We start from the raw sequence: 15,336 nt of genomic DNA, 5'->3' as shown, positions 1-15,336 counted from the left end.
TTAAATAAGGGATAGAGAATAAGACAAAGAATATCTTATTACCCTTGTATAAATCCAAGGTACGCCCACATCTTGAATACTGCATATAGATGTGGTCTCCTCATTTCAAAAAAGATATACTGGCATTAGAAAAGGTTCAGAGAAGGGCAACTAAAATGATTAGGAGTTTGGAATGGGTATGAGGAGAGATTAATAAGACTTGGACTTTTCAGCTTGGAAAAGAGGAGACTAAAGGGGGATATGATAGAGGTATATAAAATCATGAGTGATGTGGAGAAAGTGAATAAAGAAAAGTTATTTACCTGTTCCCATAATATAAGAACTAGGAGCCACCAAATGAAATTAATGGGCAGCAGGTTTAAAACAAATAAAAGGAAGTTCTTCTTCACACAGCGCACAGTCAACCTGTGGAACTCCTTGCCTGAGGAGGTTGTGAGGGCTAGGACGATAACAAGGTTTAAAAGAGAACTAGATAAGTTAATTGAGGTTAAGTCCAATAATGGTTATTAGCCAGGATGGGTAGGGAATGGTGTCCCTAGCCTCTGTTTGTCAGAGGGTGAAGATGGATGGCAAGACAGAGATCACTTGATCATTACCTGTTATGTTCACTCCCTTTGGGACACCTAGCATTGGTCACTGTCGGTAGACAGGATACTGGGCTGGATGGACCTTTGGTCAGGGCCGGCTCCAGGTTTCTTGCTGCTCCAAGCAAAAAAAAAAAAAAACAAGGCCGGAGTGCCTTGAAAAGTGCCCCCCTAAAGAGCCAGAGTGCCGTCCCACACACATGCTTGGAATGCTGGTGCCTAAAGCTGGCCCTGCCTTTAGTCTGACCCAGTATAGCCATTCTTATGTTCTTATCCTGAAATATCCATCAGTTCTGAACAGAATCTGAAACACTGATACAGTTCCATTTTCTCAGCTGGGTAAGCCATTCTCAAGCATTCCAGAGCACTAGTCACAGGCATGTGTGAGCTCTGAGACTGATTTTCAGAATGCTGAGCACTCAAAGCTATTTAACTGGAAATTGTGGGCACATCACCATTCTGAAAATCAGGCTTACTTTGTGCTGTCTCTTCCTTCATCCAATTTCACACAAATGAGACATGCAATCCTCCAGTATGAAGGAGGAAATTTTCCTAATTCTAGGCCAATTAGCCTTTGAGCCTTTTAGTAGCAGACAAAATGCTGAGGTTTGAAAAGCAGCTATTGACCACAGGCATTTATTTCCATGGGGTTTTACAGCGTGCACATATAATCTGCCTGTGAATTAGAATAAGGCAGTTGATCTGTTTTTTTTAAATATTTCATGTATTTTTATGTGAATATGAAACCTGTGCCAAATCAGTGGTGAAAAGCAATAGGCTGGTCCTAGCAGTGTAATGGATGTCATTCAAAGTACTTTTTCCAGTGGATCCCAATGTGAGTTATAAATGTACTGACTGTACCAACTGGTTCTATCTGTGCCGACTAATTATTATGCAATTTAGAAAGATTAATCTAGAGTAGGAGTATGGCTATTTTACCCCCACTCTCCTCCCTCAGGGCTTTGCTGAGGGCTGGGCTGCAGAGTGTCTGATATCACATGAGACATGCACACATTCAGAAGCCCTGTCATGCAGATCTCCAGTGCCGTTGGCAAGTCACACATCAAGCAGGTCTGCAAGGATTCTGCTGGTGTTTCTCCTCCTGGCCACCGGGGACAGCTATGTTGAAAGAATTGCAGACCCCCAAGCTGCCTCTCACCTGTTCTTGCTGCTCCCCTGCAGGATGCATGCCAACATGGAGCACCAGGAAGGAGGAGGTGGTTCCCATTGGCAAGGGAGCCAGGAGTCAGCAGGAGGAGGAGTGACTGGGGGAGGAGCCAGGGGGAAGCTAGCTTGGAGAGGGAGGGGGACAGTGTCAGGGCATAGGCTGGGGACAGGATGGGTATCGGGTTGAAAGATTGGAGGAAGCATGGGGATCAGACTGAAGCAGGAGCTGAAAGGGGACAGGGCAGGGTGGAGAAGATTAATGCAGACAAGACAGAGTTTGGGGCGGCTTTAAGGTAACAAGTGGTAGAATGGGGGAGGCTGAACCAAGCTCCTCCATGCAGGCTGCTCCAAGATCTCCTAACCCTGCCCTATCAAATATCGCTCCTGACCGAGTATCGCTATTCATCCCCCCAGCAATCTCAGGCTTCTGCCAGCTTCCTAGTCCCCACATACTCTGGTGATCCCTGCCCCTGGCTCTCTTGTCTCCTCCCCTCATCATTCCCTCCCAGCCGTCTGTGGCTTGCCCAGGTGAAAGTCTCCTGGATGAAATTCTATGGCCTATGATACACAGGAGATCATAATGGTCCTTTCTGGCTTTAAAATCTGTGAATCCTGTGCCTGTTTCTCATCACCCTGTCAGCTCAGCCCTGAATCTCAAAAGTCCTGAATCTTTAATATCCTATGTCCTTTTCAGCAGATATGAGTCTCATCTTCTGTTTTTTCCACCCAGGCTTGTCTGTTAATGCACAGAAGGAAATGGAGAGCAAGAGCTCTACAAAATTGTATGGAATCCCCGAGGGGAAGGGCCCTTACTCTATTGGCTGCACGGACCTGATGACTGATTACACGATTCAGGTATGACAGACACAACCTTCCTGTCACTCACTACTTTATTTTGACATAAGTCACAAGTCCAACATTGTAGCTTTCATCATACTATTAGGTATTAATTAAATGAAAAGTTTCCCTGGTTCTGATAGGTGGAAGTTCACCTGAGCAGAGTGGCAGGACAAAGCCTGCTTAAGCCCCCAGGCATTTTATTTTTTGTGAACAAAATGTTTCATAAAGGTAAGAGTAATGACACAGGATGGCCACTGTGGCACAGGGGTATCACTAGAAGTGTAAGGCTGTAATGACAGGGATATACTGTAAATCAGCAGATTCTGTCAGCTACTAGGATATAGATTTTATAAACTGAAATTGGCAGGCAAAAATGTCCAGATATAGATACCATCATTTTACCTCCAAAACTTGGAGAAGTTCAGAACGGAATCCTTATCTAAATCTAAGCTTTGTAGCTTGGACCCATCTCTAAGTACAATTTAAGAACCTGATTCCACTTTCCTAGTTAAGACAATCCTCCTTAGCCAAGATCCTCAAAGGTATTTAGACACCAAACTCCCACAGAATTCACATAGCTCATCATAGTGAATTTTTTGGAACGGGGCAGGAAAACTCTTCCTCATTGTTCCACGTGGCGCAGTGAAGGTGGGAAATGTGGTTTGCCACCTCATGGAATGATCCAGAGGTCCTTCCTCTGAGATATGCAAGACCATTCAAACAGAGCCCAATACCTCTGGATTCCTGGCACCCGCCCCCATCCTTCCTGGCGACTTAGCTCCAGTGGAGACCCACCACCAAGGTCTCCCATGACTTCAGCTATCCCCATCAGAAAAGTCCCCCTAGCAGGGCAAATGAGGGATGATATATAGCATTTCTGCTGTGTGTTAAAAAGTAACAATTATGGAATTTGTACCTATTTAAAAAGAAAGGTTACAGTCTTCAGAATTGGTGTAGAACCATTACAGAACGAAGCAATTACCTCTCAAGTTCCCAAGAATGCAGATAAAGTTATACGCAGTTAATGGGCTTGCAGCTCATTCAGCCTATTCAATGCTGATTTGCATTTTCAGATACAGTAGCCTCACAATTTTTCTACTAAATTTTTTAGTCTTGCCCTTTGTTGTTCGCATTTCCTGTAGCATTGGCATTGCATTTTTAAACTCCAAGCAAAGCTTTTATAGTGGAATTTGCTTGTAGTGATCGTGGTGAGTAGAGATCATTTGGATATTTTGGTCTGTGAATTTTATAAGGATTTATTGTGTGCCTACATTACATAATGATTGGCATGGTAGAGTTTAACTGCTTCAAATTAGCTTTCATGCCTATAGTAGGTAAGTGATCTGGATTATTAACATTCTCTAAAATCTAGATTATGAACTTTACTCACGCTGGTAACCAGTTATTCACCTGAGTAATGCATTAAGGACTAATCAGGTGAGTAACTCCTCATCACTGTCAGGGTTTTGCAATCTGTTCCTAAATAAGCTTTTGTCAAAAATGATCATTCATTACAGCGTGTTGTGTAAATGGAAGGAAGATTCATCAGATAAGCTCTTCATGTGCCTTGAGTAATAGATCAGAAACTTAATATTCAAGCAACCTAAACAGTTTTTAAAAGTCCAGTTTAAAATAAGTATTGTTCTTAACAGCCATCTTGCCCTATTGTTTAGGACATTCTGCATGGACTCCTACAATTAATTCACTGAAACACAATATAATCAGAGAGATTTTGAATAGTGTGCTCCAAAGTCACTTTTGTCCTAAAGAGTAAGAATACAAACTGTACATACTTTTTATCTGACAGGCACCTTCTTTATTACATTAAATTACTTGTACATAGTCCCACCCCATGGTCCTTGCAGAAGAAACATTCTAATAAAAAAACATACCCAATGGCTTTCATGGTTCACAAGAAGAGCAGGGGTGTCCAGCTGGAGAAGAGAAAGGACCCAAAAGAAAGGAAATTGAGAGGGGGGAGAGAACAGTAGTAAGAGTTTGGAAGAGAGAAAATACTACTAAAAAAAATGCATAGGGGAACAGAGACCACAGCAGATATGAAAACAGCTTGAAAGAGACTGGTTTGGAGGGAAAAATAAACTGAAACATTTAACAAAGAAGAAACACTATAGAAAATTATTAATGGGAGTATTTTGTATTTACGCAGCTTTGATCTGTAGCTATCAAAGTGCTTTACAAAGAGGGTAAGTATCACTGTCCTCAGTTTAGACAGAGAAACTGAGGCACGGAGGAGTAATGGGCGCACAGCAAGTCAGTGCCTAAGCTGTGTATAAAGGTCAGATCTCCTGACTCACAGTCTGTGCTCTATCTGCTGGAACACATTGCCTGAAACAAGTCTGAGGGAAATGCAGGCTCTGAACAAGTCTGAAGAAATATGATGCACGAGGAAACAGAAAATAGGAAGATAATTGGGAAAAAAGGAGAAATAAGAGAATGGAGGCAGCAAATGCTCTAAAGTTTGCACTGTACATTTTGAAATAACGCTTTGATGGTAGCTTAGCCTGGAAGGGAATGTTATCTAACTTTAACTGGATGCCAGAGATCATGTCTGTTTGGTTCCCAGGTATGAAAAATACAGTGACATTTGGTGGCTAAAACATCTGAGCCTTTATTGTTAATTTTCTCGTTGGACTCTCTCTTACACCTTGTGGTATCATTTTAATATGTTAAATTCTTTGGTAAAAATATTTTTATTTTTTAGCAACTTCAGTGAGAAAATCTGTTTCTTTTTCTGATTCAATCACAGGGAAGCTTCTTTCGTCTGTATTATCCTTCACAAAATGGGGCAAGTAGTGAAGAAACCAAGTGGATCCCCAGGAAGGAATATTATCGTGGACTTTCTGACTTCCTCAACATGTACCGGATGTTAGGAGAGACATTTTTTCAGTACTATGTTGGTAAGATGAGTTTATTTCTAATTGCCTTACTGGTGAGACATTGTGTGCTATGGTCACTTAGTTATGGCACCTGTACGTGAGGAATGTGTTAATACTGCAGGAGCCCAAGGTAATTTCCTTTGCAGAACTGTTTCTCTTCCTTTTCTATGGGGCAGTAACATTCAGGTGACTTATGACTGTATGTTTCACTGCACCATGTGCCCAAATACCACTGTCATGGGTGTCTGGGAATATTCCCAGTAGTAAGTGGCAGCCCTATGGGTAAAATTCATCCTTGAGCAAAGGGCCACCACTTAAGTCCTGTAGGGAAGCTTTTTGAAGGCACAAAGGGGACGCTAAGTGCCCAGCTCTGATTGAAAGTCAGTGGGAGTTGGATTCCTAATGGCCTTTGTGCCCTTGAAAGTCTTCCCCTACAGAATTTAAGTGGGACAGAGGCCTTATGCTGGCTTTCCGTATGGGGGGAATTTCACCCTTTTCCTGGTAATAAATGTTTCTAGGATCAGGCTTTATAGTGCAGAATACGAACTAAGGTCTTTAGTCTTACTTGCCTTGTGTTTCTCACTCAAATAATCTAATTGAAATCAGTGGGTCAATCTGAGGAATAAAGCAGCTACTCAAGATAAGGGAGGGTATACGAACGTCTCTTGAAGAAGTGGTTACATGAGAAGCCACACTAACTGCAGGTATCCTGTCTTATCTAGGCTCAGTGACATGTCCTGCAAAATGGAATGCTGCTTTCAAGCCTGGAGAGAAATACCCCCTCATTATTTTTTCCCATGGACTTGGAGCTTTCCGGTAATGCTGCAGTTTGTGGCCTCAGACCACATGTTGACAAGGACTCTCCAATGTAACTCCAGTGTGATCAGTGGAGTTATGCCAGGGAGGAATTTAGCCCAGGAAATTGACAATTCTTGAGACTGGTTTTGAACAGTATTTCAATAAAGTTGTGTTGGATCCATCACAGCATTAGCTAAAACTGGTTTTAAAAGCAATAAGCCAGATCCTCAGCTGGTGTAAAGTAGTATATCTCCATGGAAATCAATGCCAATTTATAAAAGCTGAGGGCCTGCTCCAAGTTTCGCTTACTTATATGTTTCCCTATTTGAAAACACTTGTTTCTTAGGAGTATTGTGAGAATCAGTTATTTAATGTCTGTAAAGCACTTTGAAGATGTAAAGTATTATGCAGATGATATTATTGTATATAATCATTAGTTTCTTTTCCTCAAAAAATCCTCTTCAAAATGGGTGTTGATATAAAGATAGAGAGGCTGTATGGCTTGGTGGACAGAGCACTGGACTGGGACTCAGGAGACCTCAGAGGGATTCCTGGCTGAGCCACTGGCCTACTGGGTGACCTTAGGCAATCACTTCCCTGCCCTGTGCCTCAGTTTCTCCATCTAAAAATGGAGATAATGATAGTGACATCCTTTCGCAAGCACTTTGAGTTCTATGCATGAAAGCACCATATAAGAGCTAGCTGTTATTAGTAATTATTATTATTTATGTGGGACTTTGAATATGTTTTACAGACTTCCACATAAAAATCAGTCCTGTAGTAACTTGAGAAGGAAAGGAGGCATTGATCTACAACATAAAATATTAAATTGGGTGTAGTACAAATATGGCCTATATGTTATTTCAGGAGCAAGGTATTGAAATTGTGTATTTAAGCAGTGTATTTTTTTGATTTCAGGACTATATATTCTGCTATCTGCATTGAGATGGCATCTCAGGGTTTTATAGTTGCTGCTGTGGAGCACAGGTTTGTATAGTACATCTACAAGAGGCGAACAGTTATTTCACAAAGTCCTATGCTTATAATTTGATCTTGCAAGGTGCTGTGTGCAAAACCTGAGACCTTGTTAAATTTGATATAAACACTTAAATTTGACGGGGGAAGATTATTTTTATCAGCAACGTCTTGAGTCTAAAAGACGCAAACAGAAAATAGTGTTTATTGTACAGTATAACTTAGATGTATTTAAAAAGACTAAATAGTATTAATTTTCTTCAAAACCCAAGTAATTCCCATTGTTCAACTCTCAATCTAAACCAGGGGTCTCCAAACTTTATGAGACGAGGGCCATATTAGATTTTTGAACAGGCTTCGCGGGTCGAAGCGACTATGAAAAAAATTAAATGGATGCAAAATCATTAAAAAACAACACTCCTGTGTCAGTGTTGCATTAAATTCTAAATCAGGTATAAAAGTCAATCGATGCAGGTACTGTGAAATCACACAAAATATTTGTCAATACATTAAAAATCATTTTCACTTTTTTATTTTATTTCTAAATACTCACACATTTGTATCTGTCATAAACAGATAGTTAAGGGTTAATGTCTCTTTTACCTGTAAAGGGTTAAGAAGCTCAGTAAACCTGGCTGACACCTGACCAGAGGACCAATGGGGGGACAAGATAGACAAGATACTTTCAAATCCTGGTGGAGGGAAGTCTTTGTTTGTGCTCTTTGTTTTGTTCGTTGTTCGCTCTTGGGACTAAGAGGGACCAGACATACATCCAGGCTCTCCAAATCTTTCTAAATTAGTCTCTCATGTTTCAAACGTGTAAGTAATCAGCCAGGCAAGGCATGTTAGTCTTATATTTGTTTTCTCAACTTGTAAATGTTTCTTTTTGCTGGAAGGATTTTTACCTCTGTTTGCTGTAACTTTGAACCCAAGGCTGGGGGTGGGGGGTCCCTCTGGTCTATAGGAATCTGATTACCCTGTAAAGCATTTTCCACCCTGATTTTACAGAGATGATTTTTATCTTTCTTTCTTTAATTAAAAACTTTCTTTTTAAGAACGTGATTGATTTTTCCTTGTTTTAAGATCCAAGGGAATTGGGTCTGAACTCACCAGGGATTGGTGGGGGAAAAGGACGGGGGATGGTTAATTCCTCCTTGTTTTAAGATCCAAGGGGTTTGAATCTGTGTTCACCAGGGAATTGGTGAAGCCTCTCAAGGCAACCCAGGGAGGGGAAAGTTTGGGGGGGACAGGGAGTGCGCCAGACACTGAATTTCTGGCTGGTGGCAGTGTTACCAAATCTAAGCTAGTAATTAAGCTTAGAGTGTTCATGCAGGTCCCTACATTTGTACTCTAAAGTTCAAAGTGGGGGAAAAAACCTTGACAGTATCATACAAATACTGTTTGGTTTCATTAGTGCTGTAGTTAAATTTTAACCATTATGAAATTGTTAATTTCCATCTTCTTTACTCCCTTTATTGGAGGTGTAATTAAGCATCTGGCTTGTATTTTTACTCTAAGGCAGGGGTCCATGCCTGCTCAGCTCCAGCAGCAACTCTCCCCTAAGTTGGCTCCCCTTTTAGGGGGACACTGGCTCCTGGGGGCATTCACCCCTCCACACAGCTCAGCTGAGCTTACCTCCCTCCCCGTGAGCTGCTGCCAGAAGCCCCTCCCCCTGCCAGTTCGGAGTGCCTACTCAGCTGCAGCCTGCCTGTTTGCTTCTCCCTGTACCTGCTCAGCTGCAGCAATGACTGTCCTCTAAGTTGGCTCCCCTTTGGGGGGACACTGGCTCCCAGAGGAACTCACCCCTCTGCACAGCTCAGCTGAGCTACGTCCCTTCCCCCTCAATTCATGCGGGCTGCTGCCAGCGGCCCTTCCCGCTGCCTGCTCCGCATGCCTACTCAGCTGTTCGCTTCTCCCCTGTTGGTTGTAGGGCCGGACAAATGGAAACCCTGGGCCAAATCCGGCCCAGGGGCCGTAGTTTGGAGACTCCTGATCTAAAGAAAGAGCAAGTTACTTGAATTCTTTGACTATGGTAGCTGTCAGTTGTCTATGTAATTTTTTTAAATGCACTATTTGTGGCTGTTTAATATTAGACTCTGGCAAAACAAGGTCTGTTTTCTTTTCATTTAGACTTTATTATATACATTCAATTATAATGCTGCTCTAGTTAGTTTCTTGGTGCCAGGAGCCAGCTTTTCTTGACAGGGAGTGAAATCCTAGCCCCATTGAAATCAGTGACACCAGTCCCATTAACTTCAATGGAGACATGATTTCACCCCTGAAGTCCATGTGGGTTGAGCACTGTTGGCATGAGTGTGAACTAGCCTTCAGAAATAACTTTTTTCCTATATTATAGAGATAAATCCTCTTCTGCGACTTATTACCATAAGGAGAATCCTGGTTGTGAAGCACAAGAAGAGGCTACAGAAAATCCGAACGAGGAATGGATCTACTACAGAAAACTAAAACGAAGTGAACAGGAATTTCCTCTACGCAACCAACAGGTATTTGTTGTGGAATGCTGATCTAACAAATGACGAAGATGCAATCTAGCACCCAAGAGGTGCTAAGGGATTGATTAAAGCTGGCATATTTGCAAGGCCACTAACCCATCAGACTTCCTACCTCAGGCCAGGTCTACACTACAGACTTTTACCAGCATAGCTATGTCGCTCAGGAGCATAATAAGGTATGATTTGTGACCAACATAGCTGTGCTGGCAAAAGCCTCTAACATAGATGTGGTTATAGCAGCACAACTGTGCTTTTGGCAGTATAGCTTATTTTGCTCAGAGATGGGGGAAGGAGGGAGGCCTCAAATAAGCTATACTAGCAAAAGAGCAGCTTTGCTGGCATAAGCTGTGTCCATACTAGGTGTGCTTAACAGGAACAGTACACCTATATAGTTATACCCACAAAGCCTTCCAAGTGCCGAGCTGGCCACAGAAGCATGCCAGCAGTTTTTCTTTCTTGATCCAATCCCCACTTATGTCAGTAGAAGTCTTTCCACTGATTTCAATAGCCTTCGGATGAGGTCCTTAGTGAGTCTCTGGTGAAAGTGTACACACCAGTAAGGCAACAACTGATATCTCATATATACATCCAGTATCCTATTCGTGAGCCTAAATTCATGCCAGTTAGAGAAACGTTGGGAATAACCTGCAGAGATATTGCCCATTGGAATGATCTCTCTGGTGGAGTTCGGCAGGTGTTTCAAGGATTCGTAGTGATTTCAGTGGCATATAGACCTCGTCTGCACGGGGGTGAATTTCACCGTCACATAGAAAGCTGGTTCCAAAAAGAGAGAAAAATATTATTTTTCCTGTCTGGTAAAATATAAAAATCAAAAGGAATACAAAACCATCTCCCAACCGTCATTAGGTAATGCGTATACAATACAAGAAGGGCTCTCCGACTGGTTCCCATTGAGGGCTTGTCTAGATGAAGCCAAACAGCATATTAACACACTTTAAAGCTCCAGTATAGACAGGGCATGTTGTCCTGTAACACAATAGCTCATTCAGGCGAACCCCAGAAGAGAGACAAGGGGTCATCTGGACCAGCCAAGTTTTAAATACATTTTTTATCCAAGTTCTGATAAGCCTTCTCCTGAAAAGTACTGACTCCATGGGAGTTGCTCTCATGGGGCTAAATTCACTCTCGTGCAGCATGAGCTCACCGCCACTTCAGTCCTAGGGGCCAAATTCTCTAAACTAGTATAGCTCCTTTAATTTGTTTCTATTTATGGATCCAAGCTCCAATTCTGCAAAGTGCTTATCTTTGAACATGAGAATAATCCCAATGACTTGAAGCACTAGATGTTTCTAAGATTTGTTCTTAAGTGTTTTAACTGAATGCTGGGTAGCTTGTTTTTTTTTTTCCCTGAAGAATCATTGTTGCTGTCTTTTATCTATGTCTAGTTGCAGCAGAGAACAGAGGAGTGTATCAGAGCTCTTGACCTCATTCTTGATATTAATAATGGAAATCATGTAGTGAATGTACTATCTTTAAACTTTGATTGGACTCTGTTAAAGGTGAGTGAAGAGATCTAGACTCCTTTTAATAATAGCTTGATCACCCTTCTGTTTTCGCTTTGTGATCCCCACATCAGCCAAATATATTAGTTGTATGACAGTTTCATCTCATGTGATCCTGAAGCTGTGTATTTATAGCTGCTATCATTCTATTTCCATTCTAGTAGTCTCCAGCTTTTAAAATAGATAAGGTGTAACGACTAAAAGTTGGGAAAGGAATGTTCCTTGCAGCATCTTGATTTCTTTTACAGGAGTCTATTGATACTGACAGAATAGCAGTGATGGGACACTCTTTTGGTGCTGCCACAGCCATTAAGACTCTTAGCAAAGACACTAGATTCAAGTAAGTAGCATAAAGCAAAGGCAGGTCCCAGGGCTTTGGGATGGTATCATTCTGCATTTATGTTTTTTGCTTTTCTTGGCTATGCTGAGATCTCATTTAACTACTACTAACTGTAATGATCACAGCAATTGTAAAGAAAATGGCTTTGCTTACTATGGACAATTTTTCCCTTACTTACTCCTGCTTCTGAGAGCTCCGGGGAGCCAGAACATCTGGAACAGACACACAGGCTTCCTCATTCCTTGGTACCATGTGGAAATGTCTCTGCCAGAGCTTCTCAGGGACGGGACCGAATGGAACAACAGCCTGCTCCCTGCCCTACCAAATAGATTTCCAGTCTGAAATGAAAGCACGCTGTCCCTTCAGGAATTCTTTTAGCCTGTTTATCCATAAACACTGTAACACAAGGCACACAGACTACCCTATGAAGCATTCTACATCAGTGATATGATCGCACAGCTCCTTTTTTGCAGGTGTGGCATTGCCCTGGATGCATGGATGCTTCCTCTAGATGATGAAGTTTATTCCGGCTTCGAACAGCCATTGTTGTTTATCAACTCAGAAAAATTCCAGTGGGTTTCAAATGTTCTAAAAATGAAGAAACTTTACTCCACTGGCAAAATAAGAAAAATGATCACTATCAAGTAAGTATTACAGCACTATAGTCCTGTCTTCTTCTCTAGAGACTGGATTCATTGCTTGTAAAATCTACAGGCGGAAAACTACAGGCTTCTAACCAGAGTTGGTGGTTTATCTGTAGGAATCTAGCGGTGCCAGTTATTACAACCTCACCAGAAGTATTTACCATGCAAGGTATTTTTATTTTCAAATCTCTTCATATAAAAGTCTGGTGTCATAGCAAAGGGCTTTGTGCACAGAATCAATACAGACTTCCCATGTAATCCAACCAAAGATGCAAGATATATATAGGTTCTTATCCTGTGGCCATCACCATAGTATCTGTGTAACCTGGCCGTGAGACTGGGAGCTAAAGTAGCAACTGCAGCCCACTGTGCAACACCCCGGTGGGATTTGTGACCCGTGGATCTGCATACCCCAGCAACTTCCCCGGACTACTAACAAATCATTTCAATTGAAGTTAGGTGCTTAAATATTTCTGTGGAGCTGGGTCATGTGACTTGCCCATGACCATAAAAAGAGAGTCCTTTTTGAGAACTTCATCTCTCCTAAGCAGAGAACACCTCTGTAGCCAGTAGTTAGGACAAATTCTAAAAATTCCTGACTCATCCACTCGTACAGAAGGCCCTAAAGGTGATGGGGTGGAGAAGAACATAAGAAGCCCACACAAGGGGTTGGTATTCCTTCAGTGACACAGAGAACAAGGATGCTGATAAACTGGAGAGGGTTCAAAGAAGATCCACAAGACTGATTAGATTAGAAAACATGCCTTATAGCGATAGGTTCAAGGACAGTAAGTAGTGAACGGCAAACAGTCGCCACTAAGAGCTGCAGGGGGCTGTGCCTGCGGACAGTCGACGTCTGGAAAATGTCTCGCAGCCCACAATCAGCTTATGCTGATGGGCCGGAGGTTGCCCACCACTACTCAAGGAGCTCAATTTGTTTAGCGTAACAAAGGCTAAGAGGTAACTTGATCACAGTCTATAAGTATCTACATGTGGAACAAATATTTGATAATGGAATCTTCAGTCCAGCAGAGAAAGATAAAACATGATCCAGTGGCTGGAAGTTGAACCTAGACAAATTTGGACTGGAAATAATGCATGCATTTTCAACAGGGGTAATTAACCTTTGGAACAATTTACTACAGGTCATGGATACTCCATCACTAGCGTTTAAATCAAGATTGGGTGTTTTTTCTAAAGATATGCTCTAGGAATTTTTGGCAGGAAGTTCTATGGCCTGTGTTATACTGGAGGTCAGACTAGATGATCCCTTCTGGCCCAGGAATCTGTGACTCTATTAACAGTTTCAAGGGTCCTTAAGGGGCATTTGGAGAGTGTGGGGAGCAAATCCAATGAATATGATTATTTGGATCCATTAGATAACACATCCCAAACAACTGGGCAAGAGCTGTTAGGGGCAGAGGATTATTGCAGCCCTAAGGATATCAGATTCATAGACAGAATTGCTGTCCTCGACTTCAAGGCTGCTCATGTAGACACATACTTCAAGACAGAATTTACCCTTTGGATTTTTCTACACTTGAAAGTTATTCCGATTTAAGGCAGGATTTGAATTTAACACACAATAGCTATTCCCAAATAACAGAGTATAGACAAGCCCTGAAGCAGCAGTAGCAATAGAGGAATAGAAGTCTCCTATCCCAATTAAATATATAATCCATGATTATCTTTGCAAATCACTTGATTTACACGCATTACCTTTTTATTGCAAAACTGCCTTCCAATTAACTTATTTAAAACTGTCTCTTTTATGTTTACAGGGGATCAGTACATCAGAGTTTTCCAGATTTTACTTTCCTGAGTGGTAAGTTTGTTGGAAAGATTTTCAAATGAAAGGGAGAAATAGACCCAAACATAGCTATAGATATTAGCAACAAAGCTTCCTTAGCCTTCTTGCAGAAACATTTAGGTAAGTAGCAGTATTAAAAAGTAGTTTTGTTTAAAAGGCTCGGGTGACTATTAAGTTCTATATGAATAAGTGGTAACTCTTTATTCCTATGCAGCTCCTCAAACTAACCCACTATTTCCTTTAAGCCAAAAATCAAAATGTGAATTATCTCAGTATTTGCTGACCTGCCTCTTGCTGAAAATGTGTGAATACTTAGATAGTTGACCTTTTTCTCTGGGTTTGTAACATGACTGTAAAAAGTTTCTCCCAGCTGCAAGATCGGGTTAAAGTGCCTCAAGTTAGGAACATTTAAATTTTCTTCATTTTGTTCATTTCTAATTTATGAGATATGTAAATCGTTGAAGGTTTCCCCACTTCATACTTTATTTTGTTCCAACATCTTCCAAACCAGTTTGATTTAAAAGATGAAATTGGAAAGGAATTAGCTCATTATCTAGTAGTGTAATTTTAATTAATCATTTTTGCATTTGTCACCTTCAGACAGTAGTTGTTTTGGTCACATTTGTTTTTGCTTCCACATTCCACAGGTCTGAAGAAAGATTTTGATCAGTGGGACGCTCTTGTAGATGGCGAAGGCCATAATGTCATTCCTGGAACCAACATTGATCTACCCTCAACTCAGCCTGAATCACTAGAATGAAGAAACTGATAATACCGTGCCTTGGTAGTACTGCCGGTCAGCTACTTCCAACAGCTCCAGCGTTTTTCTTTCTCTTGGCAGTCTCACTGCACATTGATAAAAGAGTTGCAGGGGTTTAAATTCATACCAGCCTATAAACTTATTCTTTAAAATACTGTAATAAACTTTTGCTTTCTACCAATTACATATTAAATCAGCTATTGGATGGATGTCTGGCTCTAAATTAGGAAAGAAGCAGTGTTAGCTAGTGTTTACATCAGGCAACTTTTGTTCTGGCAAGAGTTTGGGCAAAATGTTTAACCTCTCTGCTCTTCAGCATCTCCATCTTTAACATGGAGACAATGCCTAACCAGCATATCAAATGCTCTGAGCTCTCCAGCTGTACAGTGCTACATAAATCCTGAAAAAAAAAATGAGTAGGCCTAAGTTAGCTTGACTTCAAGAATATCAAACGGGAAACCCAGATTCCGTTTCTTAAGATTCTG

The 15,336-nt window shown here is 41.4% G+C and overlaps 1 protein-coding gene across 2 annotated transcripts in view; it reads left to right on the top strand.

Annotated features, from left to right (window-relative positions):
* The window catches only part of PLA2G7 (phospholipase A2 group VII), a 35,573-nt gene extending 20,513 nt beyond the window's left edge, over nt 1-15,060 (top strand). Inside the window, exons 2-11 of one of the 2 annotated variants that reach the window (XM_030555287.1) lie at nt 2,482-2,606; nt 5,359-5,509; nt 6,211-6,304; nt 7,205-7,273; nt 9,618-9,765; nt 11,181-11,294; nt 11,546-11,637; nt 12,111-12,281; nt 14,063-14,211; nt 14,739-15,060. In XM_030555287.1, coding sequence (XP_030411147.1) covers nt 2,508-2,606; nt 5,359-5,509; nt 6,211-6,304; nt 7,205-7,273; nt 9,618-9,765; nt 11,181-11,294; nt 11,546-11,637; nt 12,111-12,281; nt 14,063-14,135 — 1,011 coding nt within the window. In that variant the 5' untranslated portion in view covers nt 2,482-2,507 and the 3' untranslated portion in view covers nt 14,136-14,211; nt 14,739-15,060. The remainder of the gene's footprint in view (nt 1-2,481; nt 2,607-5,358; nt 5,510-6,210; nt 6,305-7,204; nt 7,274-9,617; nt 9,766-11,180; nt 11,295-11,545; nt 11,638-12,110; nt 12,282-14,062; nt 14,212-14,738) is intronic. The other variant, XM_030555288.1, reaches the window with a different exon arrangement.
* Nucleotides 15,061-15,336: the final 276 nt, after the last annotated feature.

The sequence above is a fragment of the Gopherus evgoodei genome, chromosome 3 (genome assembly GCF_007399415.2).
Source record: "Gopherus evgoodei ecotype Sinaloan lineage chromosome 3, rGopEvg1_v1.p, whole genome shotgun sequence".
Classification (NCBI taxonomy): Eukaryota; Metazoa; Chordata; order Testudines; family Testudinidae; genus Gopherus; species Gopherus evgoodei.
This window is presented reverse-complemented; position numbering and strand designations above follow the sequence as displayed.